At 56.3% G+C, this 13,293-nt stretch overlaps 1 protein-coding gene across 1 annotated transcript; it reads left to right on the top strand.

The window, feature by feature from the left end:
- The first annotated feature begins 4,211 nt into the window (after positions 1–4,211).
- On the top strand, positions 4,212–13,195 carry GSS (glutathione synthetase). The gene is made up of 12 exons (XM_027883326.1): positions 4,212–4,347; positions 4,859–5,004; positions 6,059–6,134; positions 6,869–7,008; positions 7,125–7,241; positions 7,372–7,452; positions 7,725–7,802; positions 9,149–9,215; positions 9,825–10,019; positions 10,442–10,523; positions 10,856–11,045; positions 11,639–13,195. Exons 1-12 carry the CDS (start codon positions 4,219–4,221, stop codon positions 11,760–11,762), a joined length of 1,425 nt encoding a protein of 474 aa, XP_027739127.1. The 5' UTR covers positions 4,212–4,218; the 3' UTR covers positions 11,763–13,195.
- Positions 13,196–13,293: the final 98 nt, after the last annotated feature.

Genomic DNA, 13,293 nt, shown 5'->3' with positions numbered 1-13,293 from the left:
TCAACATCAGCCCCTCCAGCTCCAAAACCTTCTCCCCACATCCTGCCCCCAGCAATTCCCAAGGCTCTCATGGCCTTGAGTGCATCCCTTGGGATTTGTCCTCCCTGTGTCCTGATCCCAGCTCTGGGCCCAGGAGTGCCTTTGGCTGCAGCAGGAAGGGCAGCAGGAGGTTTCCTGCCTGCTTTGGGGCAGCTGCAGGGGCCGCTCCTGTCACCCCCCCTCTGTGCTGGGGACACCTTTGCTCTTGGGGACACCGCTCTGCCCCAGCCCAGCAGCACCAGCAGTGCCCAGGGCCGGCACCTTCCCAAGGGGGACCCCTCTGTGCACAGGGACCCCCAGCCTGAGGGGGCCATGCCAGCACCAACAAACAATGTGTTTACAGAAGGAAAACACAACAGCAACACAATAAACATTTATATAGAATGTATTTACATTATGAGAATCTTTATAAAAACAATTTTCTTTATAAAAACAGCAATCTTCTTAAAAAAACCCCTATCTTCTAAATAAAACAACTATCTTCTTAAAATATCTTCTTAATAAAAAACTATTTTCTTAATAAAAAACTATTTTCTTAATAAAAAATATCTTCTTAGAACAAAAACTATCATCTTAATAAAAAAACTATCTTCCTTATTAAAAAAAGTCTTCTGTAAAAAACCACCTATCTTCCTAAAAAATCAACAATGAAAAACATATATACAAAAATACCAGGAATCAACTTGGAAAACATATGTACAGTGTGGACGATTCCATGTCTGGCAAGTCCGTCAGTCCTGTAAGAAAAGCAAGGGCAGGGTCAGTGCAGTCGGGCCCTGCTGGGTGTTCCCTGTGCCCCCAGCCTGGCACACGCTGGGCACAGCGGGACTCTGGCGCCAGGCCTGAGCCCGGCTGGGGATGGGAGCCGGGCCCCAGGCGCTGGCACGGGGCTTGTGTGGCCCAAAGCAGGCGCAGGGCAGGCCGGGGGTGGGGGTTGTGCTGCCAGAATCCCGGGCACGGGGCACCGTGTCCCTGAGCGGGGCCACCCAGCCCAGCCCCAGCCTGGCGGCAGGTGACCCCCTGTCCCTGGGGCAGGGCATGGCCAGCACGTGCCTGTCCTGCTGACTGGGACTCTCCTCATCCCAGCACCATGGCCTCCTCCTTCTCGCCTTCCTCCTCTACTTCCATCTCCTCTTCCTCATCCTCACTCGTATCCACCTCCATCGCCTCCACGTTGTCTTCTATATCCACGTCCATCTCCTCCTCGATGTCTCTCTCCATATCCACTTCCATGGGCTCTTCGTTGTCTCTCTCAGCCTGCAGCAGGGAGCACAACCTCAGAGAGGGGTCCCTGTCCCACACCATCCCCACAGAGCTCCAGCCCTCTTGGGCAGTCCCTGGGTGCCCACCTCCATGGAATGGCACTGTACCTTCACTGGGAGGAGGGTGCACATCCTGCTGGGATAATTTACAAGATCCAGATGACAGGCAGAGTCAGGACTGACAGATGTCACAGGAATAACCTGAAAATGCTCCACAGGTAACAGGGTGAAGGGTGCTGTTTGGAACAAGAGTTCGTTGGGACACAGGGAGCGCTGGGAGCTGCTGACAGGTCAATGGCAGCAGGGGAATGGCTGCGTTGTGCTCGTCACCGGGCACTGACAGTTCCACATGGAACACGGGCACAGCTCTGGCAGATCTGATGTCACAGGAGTTGTGGGGCCACTTCGCAGTGGAGGATGGGGATCATGGCACAATGGAGTCCTTGAATGGTTTGGCTTGGGAGGGACCCTACAAATCATCTTGTTCCAACCTGACCAACCTCCCACCAGATCAGGTTGCTCAGGTCCTTGTACAAGCAGCCCTTGAATGTTTCCATGGATGGGGCATCCACAGCCTCTTTGCAGAGATTGTGACAGGACCTCACCACCCTCACAGGAAACAATATAGTCCCAACATCAAATCTAACCCTCCTCTCTGTCAGTTTGAGCCCATTCCCCCTTGTCCTGTCACTGCAGTTCCTGAACAAGAGTCCCCCTCCGGCTTCCTTGCAGGCCCCTTCACACACGGGAAGGTTTCTCCAAGGTCTCCACACAACCTTCTCTTCTCCAGGCTGGACAGCCCCAGCTTTCCCAGCCTGTCTGCAGAGGGGAGCTGCTCCAGTCCCCTGAGCCCCTTGGTGGCCTCCTCAGGCCTTGCCCCAACAGTTCCCTGTCCTTGTTGTGTCAGGACCCCAGAGCTGGAGGCTGCACTGCAGGTGGGGTGTGCTGAGAGCGGAGCAGAGCGGCAGAACCTCCCCCTGCCCTGCTGCCCCCAGGGCTGGGGATGAGCCCAGGACACGGGGGGTGTCTGGGCTGGGCATGCACATGGCTGGGGCACATTGAGTTGCAGATCTGGGGTTGGTGTCCAGCTGTTGTTCTCTTGGCTGCACAGAAACATCGGACCCCCTCTCCTCACCACCCAGCAATGTTTTCCAGCCTTCCTAATACAGGTCCCAAACAACTCCAGCCGCAATGGTTTTGCTGGATCCTCACAGCTGTATCATAAATGAGCCATGGAAATGCTCAAGTCATTCTATTACTGTATCAGGAACATAAATGATGGCCTGGTGACAGAAAACAAATAATTTCTCCAGATACACTCTTGTGTTGGTCTGACCAACAAAGTTTTTTTCATCTTATTAAACTTCTTCAAGGGCAGAGCAAGTTAGGACTGACAGTTCTTTTGTATATTTAAATAAAAAAGGAGAAAGGGCCTGGTTGGGTTTGGATTTATTTACAATTTTCCCTGTTCCTTTTACAGAAGTAACCCTCTCCCTGTCCCAAACGGCCCTTTCAAGCCCCATTGCTGGGAAAGGAATGTCCTGCAAGTATTTGAAGGTGTTGTGAGAGCTGAGATTTCCCATGTGTGCCCAACTGAGGAGGCCCAGAACAGCCCCAGCCTTGGCTTTGTGAGACACGAGGGCAGAGAGCAACCCTGTCCCCTGAGGGACCGAGGCTGAGGGAGGGAAATGCTTTGGGCCTGCTTTGGGCCATCTTGCACTGAGCCCCAGGACACCCCAAACAGTGCCCTGGATCTGGGAAGAGCCTCCCAATCCCAGCACACGGCCATGGACATCCTTGGGAACACCTGGGAACACTGAACAGCCTCTGGGAACAACAGAGGACATCAGGGATAGGGGCTGCATGGAGGAACCCCCAGCCAGCCCCTTTCCAGGTCCAGTTGGTGCAGTGCAGCAAAGGGATGTGGGTGATGAAGTGGTTGAAGAAATGGCAAAGAGGAAGATGGTTTCAACTCCTTTAACTTCCCAAGCCAGGGGTGCAGTTCCTCTGCTTCTCCCTGCCTGCAGAGGGTGAATTTCAACTCATGCAAAAGCAGGAAATGATGCAGCTCCAGTGCACAAATGACAGCGAGTTAATCTCAAGCTGTTTCATGGACCCACAGAGCTGTTCGGGTCCAATCATCTCCATGGTGTTTAGCTTCCAGCTGCCCGTGAGCTGTGCCCTCAGCAGGCACCGAGAAGCAGAGGGCAGATTTCATCAGCCGGAGCCCCCTGTATGGGCGGGCACCACCGGTGAGCTCGTCCTTTTCATGATATCGCGATCTGACGTCACGATGTGACATAACGATATCGCGATAGGACGTCACCATCAGCCTTGGCACCAGCCCCGCGCATGCGCGTTCCGTGGCCCCTCCTTCTGCTCGCTCACCTGCGTCAGAGCGAGGGGCGGGCGCTTCCTCCCCTGCGCTGATTGGTCCGCTGCACTGTCAATCTAGCTTCGGGGCGGGGCGAAGGGGGCGGGACGTCCAATCACGTGGCGGTCCGCGGGGCCGGCGGCTATCGGGGCTGGAGCGGGGTCGGTGAGGGGCGAGCAGGGGTCGGGGTACAGGAGGGCTCTGGGGACGGGAAAGCTCTGGCGACGGGAGATCAGGGACCGGGAGCCGGGGAGGGACCCAGGGGGATCGGGGGTCGGGGCACAGTGAGGGGCCAGGGACCGGAGGGGGGCTGGGAGCCCCGGGAGGGGCGAGGGTTCGGGGTGATCGGGAGTCAGGAAGGGCAGGGACCGGGACCGCGGGGGCACACTGAGGGGTGTGGGGACCGGAGTCCGGCGAGGGGACAGGCACCGGGGGTGGGGTGGCCGGGGAAGGAGCGGGGGTCGGGGGACACGGAGGGTGGAGGGGCTCGGGGGCCGCGGGGGTGCGGCCGGGCGGTGACCCCGCTCTCCCCGCAGCGCTGCCATGGCCGCGCCCTGGCAGGACGTGGTGCGGGACGCGGCGGCCGTGCGGGACGCGGCGGCGGTGGCGGTGGACTCGGCGCTGCTGGCGGGGGTGCTGATGCGGACCGGGGAGCAGCCCCTCAGCTCGGATGTGAGTGCGGGGGTCCCCGAGCCTTTCGCAGGGTCACAGCTCACCGCCCATCCCGCTCGTGAGACAACCCTGCTCCCCTTTTCCAGTGCAGCTCCCCTTTTCCAGGGAGAGGGACAGATCTGGGAAGGTTAAGAAGCTGCCGGTTGTGGTGCTGGGAGCCCGTCCCTCTCCCAGCCTCTCACCACCCATATGAACCTTTGAACCACGGGAGAGGCTCACGGAGGGGGCTCTGCTTTTGGCGTGTTCCCAAGTGCAGTCAGCCTTTGCCCCATACCTGGGACAAGGTGACAGGGATGGAGGTGGCTGATGTGTGGGATTTGCCTGTGGGGAATCCCTGGCGGGGTGGGAGGCTCTATCTTTTGGAGGGGTCTCAGAGGAAGAAGTATCCCTGTGCAAAAAGGGAGCCTGAGAAGCCCTGGAGAAGCTGCTTTCAGACAAGCACAAGAGGCACCATTTTATTCCCCCCCCAGCTGCCCAGACCTGAGTGCTGTGCTCCCTCCCCCGTGTGCAGGTGGTGAATTACGCGCCCTTCACGCTGCTCCCCTCTGCGGTGCCACGGGCCTTGTTTGAACAGGCCTATGCTGTTCAGCAGGATTTCAACCTGCTGGTGGATGCCATCAGTCAAAACAAAGAATTCCTGGAGCAGACTCTGGCCAGGTAACGTTTCTGCATGTTGCATCTTTAGGGAATATTTTAAATGCCAAGGATTTACCACCCTTCAGGCATTCCTGCCTTCCATCCGTTCATGTCCCACAGGCTGAGGTGGGCAGTCCTGTCCTCAGCAGAAATTGCCTCCTTTGCTGCATTATTTTTCCTAAGATGAGTTCCCATCAAGTCTGTGTGCTCAGAGGTCTCCTTGGGCCTCAGAAATTGGGACATCTGGCCAAGAGCTGACTCCTTGCAATGATCTTCAGTGTTGCCAGTGTTTCAGGCTTGTGAATTCTTACATGTGAGCTTATTGGCCCCTGGGCCTTAAATGCAACTCACTGGAATCTTTGAGAGTCCCCTTCCTGCTGCCTGCTCTGTGCTGCCTGTCCATGGGTGCTGCAGGCTCTCTGGCACCAGGACAGAGCAAAGAAGGCTGTTTTCCAGCATCCTTTTGTTTTGCTAAAGCCTTTGAAGCTGTTTCAATGCTTGTGCCTGTTCCAGAGCTGGCTGCAGCCAGAGCTTGCCAGGGGCAGGTTTGTACCTGTGCTTAAGGAATGAAGCACCTGGGGTTGTGTGTGCTCAGGTGCTCCCTGGAGGTGCTGCTCAGGTAGCTCAGGGATTTGGAAAAGCCAGACCTACTCCAGCAGGGCAGGGATTTGTAGCCTGACAGGACAGGGGGAATTGGATGAGCTTGTGAAGCTTCTCTGAACTCTTGTGTGCAGGCACAGGGAGACTTGTGGTTTCTTCCTGTGGCTGCAGAATTCTGCTGTTTCTTTGCCTTTGCTTGTCCCACCTCTGCCCTGCCAGTGAGTCACCTCTGCCTGTTGTGAGGTGAGGCCTTCTGTGGAGTGGCTGTGCTGGGCACACTGGGGTTGTGTGTGGTTTTGCACTCTGCATTCATGGGGAGATGACTCACAGTGCTGTGGCGCTTTGCTTGAGCCCCCAGCCCTGCTCCTTGTGCTGCAGATTCTCCCTGCTAAAAGTCTTTTTCTGGAGAAGAGTTAATTTTCTTGTTCCTCCGTGGCAGCATCAGGGAACTGATCTGATCTGTGTTTCCCTCCAGCACCATCAAGGTCGATGACTTCACCGCTCGACTCTTCAGAATCTACATGCAAGTTCTGGAGGAGGGCTTGGCTCAGGTACCCTGGCAGGGGATCCTGGTGGTCTGTGCCCCTTGGCACCGAGGTGGCACTGCTGGGCTCTGAGCCAGGCTGGTCGCTCCCTGCGCTGCCGTGTCTCGTCACAGGACCTTGCCCTCTTTGAGTTGTGCCCTTTGGTTGGTGCTGATGGAAACAGTCAGGCCTGGAGTGGGAGGATTTGATGTGGTTTGTCCTCTGGGAGCCTTGGGAGTGTGCAGGGCCATGTGTCCTGTCAGGACCTGCACCAGAAGCTCCTTTACTCTCCCAAGTGTTGGGAACTCCTCTGGAGCACTGGGAGGGCTCTGGGCCCTGGGCAAGTGGCAGAGCACCCACGGGCATGACTTGCAAAGGTTTTTATCAAAATGATGGTGACAGGACAAGGGGGAATGGATTCAAACTGACAGAGTAGGTTTAGATGAGGTGTTAGGAAAAAACTCTTCCCTGTGAGGGCTGTGAGGCCCTGGCACAGGTTGCCCAGAGAAGCTGTGGCTGCCCCATCCCTGGAAGTGTCCAAGACCAGGCTGAACAGGACTTGGAGCAACCTGGGCTAGTGGAAGGTGTCCCTACCTGTGGCAGGGTGTTGGAATTAGATGGTTTTCAAGGTCCTTTCCAACCCAAACCATTCTTTGAATCTATGGCTGAATCTGCCGTGGGAGGATTTTTAAGTGAGGTCATCAAAGGGATTTGCAGTTAAAGGCAATAGGAGACTCCACCACTCCTCTCTTCTGTTTCAGACTGTATTTTTAGGCATCAACCGCTCTGATTACATGTTTGACTGTGGGCTGGATGGCACAGCAGCTCTGAAGCAGATAGAAATAAACACCATTGCTGCCAGTTTTGGGGGCCTCACCTCCCGCACGGCCGATGTCCACAGGTAAGGGACCCTTCTGGCACTGCTGCACTCCCTGTCCTCATGTGCTCTCCACACTCTGCTCCCTTGGTCCAGATGGGGCTGTCGTGGCATTTACTTTTTTTTTTTTTGTTCCAAAGGTTGGTGTTGAAAGTGCTGGGAAAGTCCAAGGAGGCATCACGCCTGCTGCCCAACAACCCAGCGAAGGGGCTGGCCTTGGGAATTGCCAAAGCCTGGGAGCTCTATGGTTCCCAAAGGTAAGGAGAGAGCAGGAGAAATTGAGCAGGAGCAGTGCAGGAAGCCTGGATCACAGAGATGAAAAGCTGGTGATCCTGGATGCACGTACAGGGTCTGTGGGTTTAATGGTGCCCCTGGTGTCTCTTGCAGTGCTGTGGTGATGTTTCTGGTGGAGGAGATCCAGAGGAACATCTTTGATCAGCGATGTGTAGAAAATGAGCTGTGGAACAGGTAAGGATTGAATTTCCCTTGGATGGAAAAGGTTCAGTTTTAGGCAAGGGAAACAGAGAAAATAGCTGCCTGATCTTGCTGTTTCCCTCAGGGCAGGAAACATAGGATGGGTCCCTAAACGGGGGCTGTCTTGGGCTGCAGGATTCCTGTGGCTCCATAGTATAGTCTGGCGTTATTTGTGAAAGAACCTACAGATCCTCCTTGTCCATCTGTGTTTTCCAGCTCAAGTAGCTCTGCCCATCGTGCTGACTGTCCCACTGCTCTGTTGGCAGGAACATCCGTGTGATCCGGAGGCGGTTCAGGGATGTGTTTGAGAAGGGGTCCCTGGATGGCAGCAGGAGGCTGTATATGTGAGTATGAGCCAAGGTGCGCATTCCTGCCCCGGGCTGGGCACATGGGGCTGCCAGGGGGAATTCTCCACCGAGCCTGGTGGTGTGTTTTGGGTACAAATAGTGACTGTGTGAGGCAGCAGTTCTCCCCCCCGTGCTCCAGGGTGCTGTTTCCTCTTGGAGCTGAGCTGACCTGGTTTTGTTTTCAGAGTGGTGAGATTTTGCATACACAAAGCTTAACTTCCCTCCCTCAGGCCACAGCCTTCATTGCTCTGTGGGACCTTTACCTCCTCCACATACACCTGCTGTGAACAGCAAGGGCTGTTTCAGAGGCTTCCACACAGCCATTCAGAGCCATTTCCTGTTTACTGCTCATGTGATACTCTGCCAGAAGGAGCTGGGCGGGGTTGTTAGTGCTGGAGGAGGAAGCATTCCATGTCCTTTTGGAATCTCTTGGGTTTGAACTCACTCTGTGTCTTGCCCACCCCCTGTGGAGACCAGGACGTGCAGATCACAGACTCTTTGAGTGCTGGTAGTTGGTCCCAAGTGTGACATTTGTCCTGTTTCCAGGTAATGTGCTTGGAGCTGTGCAAGCCTGAAGGAAGACGTGGTTTCATGCAAATGTTTTTTTTTTCTGTAGTTAGGCTGATTTGACCTTTGGTGTCTGTGCTGGGTTTGATTAATGAATACATTTGTCAGGGCTGGAGAGTTGAGGGGAAAGTGTATTCCCTGTACTTCCTGCCAGGCACTCTCCCCTCTCAGTGCCGGATTCCTCTGCAGTTCCTCAGCAGCATCCTGACCCCGTGCACAGTTGGTGACTCCATCACTGCCCTGGGCAGCCTGAGCCACTGCTTGACCACCTTTTCAGTGAAGGAATTTTCCCTAATGTCCAACCTAAACCTTCCCTGGCAAAACTTGGGCCATTTCCTCTGATTCTGTCCCTTGTTCCCTGGGAGCAGAGCCTGACGTTCCCCCTGATCCCCCCTCCTGTCAGGGAGTTGCAGAGAGCAAGAAAGTCCCCCCTGAGCCTCCTTTTCTCCAGGCTGAGTCTCCTGAGCCTGGTTATGAGTGGCAAAAACTGTTAGAAAATGAGGTTCTTGCCTCCCTGCTGGGCTGGGTATCAGGATTACTGAGCCTTTGGTTAGAGCACAGGCCAGGTGTCATCTCCCCACGTCTCAGGACAGGCCAGCCCAGCTGGGGCTCAGTGCAGAGGGGACAGGGCTTGCAGTCCTCAGCCAGGAGCAGAACAGCCTGGGGGCCGAGGAGAAGGGGCCAAAGCTGTAACATTTTGCGTGTCTGACCCCGTGGTGCTGGGGATCGGGCAGGGCCTGGCCTGGCTCCGTGAACACTTGTGGTTTCTGTTCCAGAGACAACCAGGAGGTCGCAGTGGTGTACTACAGGGAGGGCTACGTGCCACAGACCTACGACCAGCAGGTCAGTGCCCACCATCCTGCTTGGGGAATCGCCCACTGGGAGTTTGAAATGCCCCCTGATCCCAGGGGCCTGTCCAGGGAAGGGTCAGTCCTGCCCAGCATGGCTGAGAGCGCTGGGGAGCTGTGCCTCCAGGGAGCATTGGGTGACCCAGGCAGTAAGAAAAATGGATGTCTTCTTTTCCAATCACCACCCACAGGGTGGTCTCTTAGTGCAGCACTGAATTGATGCTGTACAATATGGATGTTGGCACCTGCTTTAAAGGGTTTAGACTTGGTTACAGATCACTCTCTGTGCTCTCTCAGCACTATGAGGCTGCAGGTAATAATGATACAAAGCAGATCTCGCTGTTGTCTGGAGGTGGCAGCACTGGACAAGCTGGGGAGGGAGAGCTGGCAGAGGCAGTGGATTAACCTGGCTGTGCTGTTCCCAGAGGTGGGATGAAATCCATGCCCGCTTGTCTGCAGAGCACCACTCCCACCCGCCCAGCCCTGCCAGCAGGGAGGGAGGAGACAAATCCCTTGTGGATAACTGAACAGAAAAGAGCAGAGAAAACCTCGAGTGCTGTTTTGTTTTTTTCCTGACGGGGGTGTTGCTCTGCTTGTGCCCCAGAACTGGGAGGCGCGGCTGCTGCTGGAGCGGTCGCGGGCGGTGAAGTGCCCCGACATTGCCACCCAGCTGGCGGGCACCAAGAAGGTGCAGCAGGAGCTGAGCCGCCCAGGGACGCTGGAGAAGCTGCTGCCCGGCCGCCCCGAGGCTGTGGCTCGGCTGAGAGCCACCTTTGCTGGACTCTATTCCCTGGATGAGGTGAGGAGGAGCGGGGCTGCATTGGGAATGGGCATGCAGATGTGTGCTTGGCCTGTGTGATGTTGCTTTTTGGTTCAGGAGGTGAGGGGGCTTTGCTGTGGTCCTGTTAGATCCCTGTTGATCCTTCTGAGGGGGGCCTCTCGAGGAGGAGCCCCTGCTGCTCCCTGGTGCTTTGCTGTTCAAAAATCCCAGAATCATTGAGGTTGGAAAAGACCTCCAAGGTCATCAAGTCCAACCTGTTCCCGATCTCCACCTTGTCACCCAGCCCAGAGCACTGAGTGCCATGTCCAGTCATTCCTTGGACACCTCCAGGGGTGGAGACTCCACCACCTCCCTGGGCAACCCCCTTCCAATGTTTAGCAGCCGCTTTCTGTGAAGAAATTCTTCCTGTTGTCCACCCTGTTTCCATCCTTTCTTTCCAGGGTGAAGAGGGTGACAAGATAGCTGCCACAGCCATCGCCGACCCCGAGCGGTTCGTGCTGAAGCCGCAGCGAGAAGGTGGAGGTACGAGCTGGGCTGGGCCCCTGGGTGGTCTGCATTGTGATTTCTGCTGTGCCCAGGAGAGGCAGGAGCTCTGTGCTGGCTCCTGGTCCTGGGCTGAGGGATAAAAGGTGGAGTGGCTTGTGGTAGCCATGGGGATTGGTCATGGCAGTAAGGTAGTGCTGCTCCTGGAGCAGCTCTTGGAGCAACTCCTGAGGCCCCAGTGCTGGGTGTGGGGAGCCCAGGCAGCACCTGGGGAGGCAAAAGCTGGGTCATTTGGGCTGCTGGGCCACAAAACTGGGGACAGTGGCTTCTACTGGGCTGGGAAGTGCTTGATGTGCTGGTTTTGTTGTCAGGGAACAACCTCTACGGTGAAGAGCTCAGGGAGGTTCTGCAGAAGATCAAAGACAGCCCTGAGAGAACCTCCTACATCTTGATGGATAAGATCAAACCCCAGCCAGCACTGAATTACTTGCTGAGGGCCCACAGCCCCCTGCAAGTGTCTGAGTGCATCTCCGAGCTCGGTATCTTCGGTGTCTATGTCAGGTGAGGAACCTGCTCGTGTTCTGGGGGTGCTTCCCTGGTTTTCCCCTCTCTGCTGCCCAAGCACAGCAGCAGGGCAGATGTTTGGGGAGCTGTAGGTGCAGGGGACAGGCATGACTGTTCAGTCTGTGCCCCTGGCAGAGCTCTCTGAGCACGTGTTCAAACACTGAACTGCTGCTCTGAACCTGCTGCCAAACGAGTTGTTGAAAAACCGGAGAGCCTGTGCTGGCAGTCACTGGTGTAAATGGCCACGTGGAACCAGCACGTCTCATCCCTGACTCCTGGGAGCACTTCCCAGGTTCTGGATGCAGCCACATGAAGCCCTGGTGATCTCTGAAGTGTCTGAACAGGGTCATGCTCAACCCTGAATAGCTGCTGCTTTTGTGTAAAACCCTCACAGACACAGAGAAACGTTCCTATAGTGCTCAAGTCCTTCTTGTACAGTTTTAGGAACAAAGGCGCTCTGAGAGCTTTCAGACCCTGACACTGTCTGTGTGCAAATCCAGGCAGAATGGCCAGTGGAGCCCAGGCCCTGTCCAGGATAAATGCCAGGGGCTCTGTGCTCTGCAGGGACTGAGTCTCCCTTTCCTTTGCAGGCAGGGCCAGGAGATGGTGCTGAACGAGGCCGCCGGGCACCTCCTGCGCACCAAGGCCATCCAGCACGCGGACGGCGGCGTGGCCGCCGGGGTGGCCGTGCTGGACACTCCCTACCTGGTGTGAGGAGCAGTGTCCCACCCACCCTCCTCACCCGCTGCCTGGAGAGCTCATCTGCCACAGGGGTTTCTCCGTGGGGTGCACTTGCCAAGGCCTGTTGTGCCGGGAGCTGTGAGGAAGGACTGTGTGGACACAACTGCTCCAAGGTCCTGTGTGCCAGCGCTGGCTTCTCCTCTGTGATTCCAGCTCCAGGGATAAGGGGTTCCCTTGCTCTGCCTGCCCAGGGGACCCTGCCCCATGCACAGCCCAGATGTGACCTCCCGGACCTGCCTGGGTCTGGGTGTCCCCTGGGGGCAGGGGCGTGTACAGCAAAGGGTGAGGTGCCACAACAGGCCTTCGTGCTGCTCCCACTTCTGTGCTCCTTGATGCTGCAGCGTTTCTGGAGACACACAAAGCCTAGGGAACGAGAGGAGAAAGGTGGATGTGCGAGTAACAGCCTTCACCTTCACACAGTGCCTCAGCGCTTTCCAGGTTAGACAGGAGAGCCCAGCTCCACATGCCATGGCCCCGCCAGCCCTTGCCATGCTGCTGCTGCTGCTCTGATTCTTACTTTTCCCTGTGCCTGAGGATCCTCAGTGTTCCTGCACAAGGGACAGCTGCCCTGGGCAATTTGCCCAATGGTCTTTCCTTGCTTTTTTTTTTTTTTTTGCTTTTGCTTTGCCCAACTCCAGTTTTGTTGGACTGGGTGCTCATCTCAAGCAGTGCCTCTGTGCCCCACAAGGCAGGCAGCAGCGCAGAGTCCAGGGCTGCATCTGCTCCCACCGCCTCCCACAGCCCTGTCCAACAGATCTCCACAGGCTGGCATAAGGATCCCTCAACAATGGGGGCAGATCCCAAGGGGATGGTGAATTGAAGCTTTGTGTTACAACCAGCACGTTATTAAACCCTGAATCCCCCCAGGCTTGTGCCAGCGCATCCCACTGCAAGATCACCTTCCCAGGGAGCCCTGACCTTGGAAATAGTCCTGCTGGGATGTGGGGCAGGCTGAGACTGGGAGCTCTGTGGCAAGGAAGCCAAGGAATTGCAGGAGAGGCTGGGCAGGCACAGCTCCAGCACCTTATTGTGGGACCAGCACCAGCAGACAGATGCCTCCCTCCAGGTTTCATGGATCAACGGGAACAGCACAGCAGTGGAGGGACAGGGAGGAGCGTGGGCTCTCCTGCTCAAAGTGTTTTGCCTCTTCCTTCAGCTCCTCTTCCTCCTCAGCCCTAAAAGCTGCACCTTTCTGGCAGTGAAGAGCCCAGGCAGCCTCAGCCCGACCCTGTCTGACAGAGCCAGAATTCCCAGAGAATGGATGTGCTGGCTCATGGCATCAACCAGCCATCGGTCACCTGGGGAACAGCCCTGTTGTGCCTGTGTGACTGATCCTGGGATTCCTGGAGGCTTTTGGGGGGGGTTGATTACCCCCAGCCAGAGATTAAAAGGAATGTGCAATCTGACCACACTGCTCGTGCCAGGTTTGTCTGAGCCCAGGTGTGCGGATATCCATGGCTGTGCCTGGGTGGGGACCAGAGTTCCTGCCCTTGCCCCAGCTGAC

This window comes from Empidonax traillii, unplaced genomic scaffold, assembly GCF_003031625.1.
Source record: "Empidonax traillii isolate 1590-97213 ecotype Southwest subspecies unplaced genomic scaffold, ASM303162v1 scaffold124:size1682992, whole genome shotgun sequence".
In the NCBI taxonomy this organism is placed as follows: Eukaryota; Metazoa; Chordata; class Aves; order Passeriformes; family Tyrannidae; genus Empidonax; species Empidonax traillii.
Note: the sequence above shows the minus strand (reverse complement) of the source record. Positions and strands in the feature narration are given on the sequence as shown.

Excerpts from the sequence above, each read along its gene's own strand:
- GSS (XM_027883326.1), top strand. The coding sequence starts at position 4,219 with ATGGCCGCGCCCTGGCAGGACGTGGTGCGGGACGCGGCGGCCGTGCGG. Across the intron at positions 4,348-4,858 it reads AGCAGCCCCTCAGCTCGGAT|GTGGTGAATTACGCGCCCTT; the intron begins GTGAGTGCGGGG and ends CCCCGTGTGCAG. Across the intron at positions 7,242-7,371 it reads GAGCTCTATGGTTCCCAAAG|TGCTGTGGTGATGTTTCTGG; the intron begins GTAAGGAGAGAG and ends TGTCTCTTGCAG.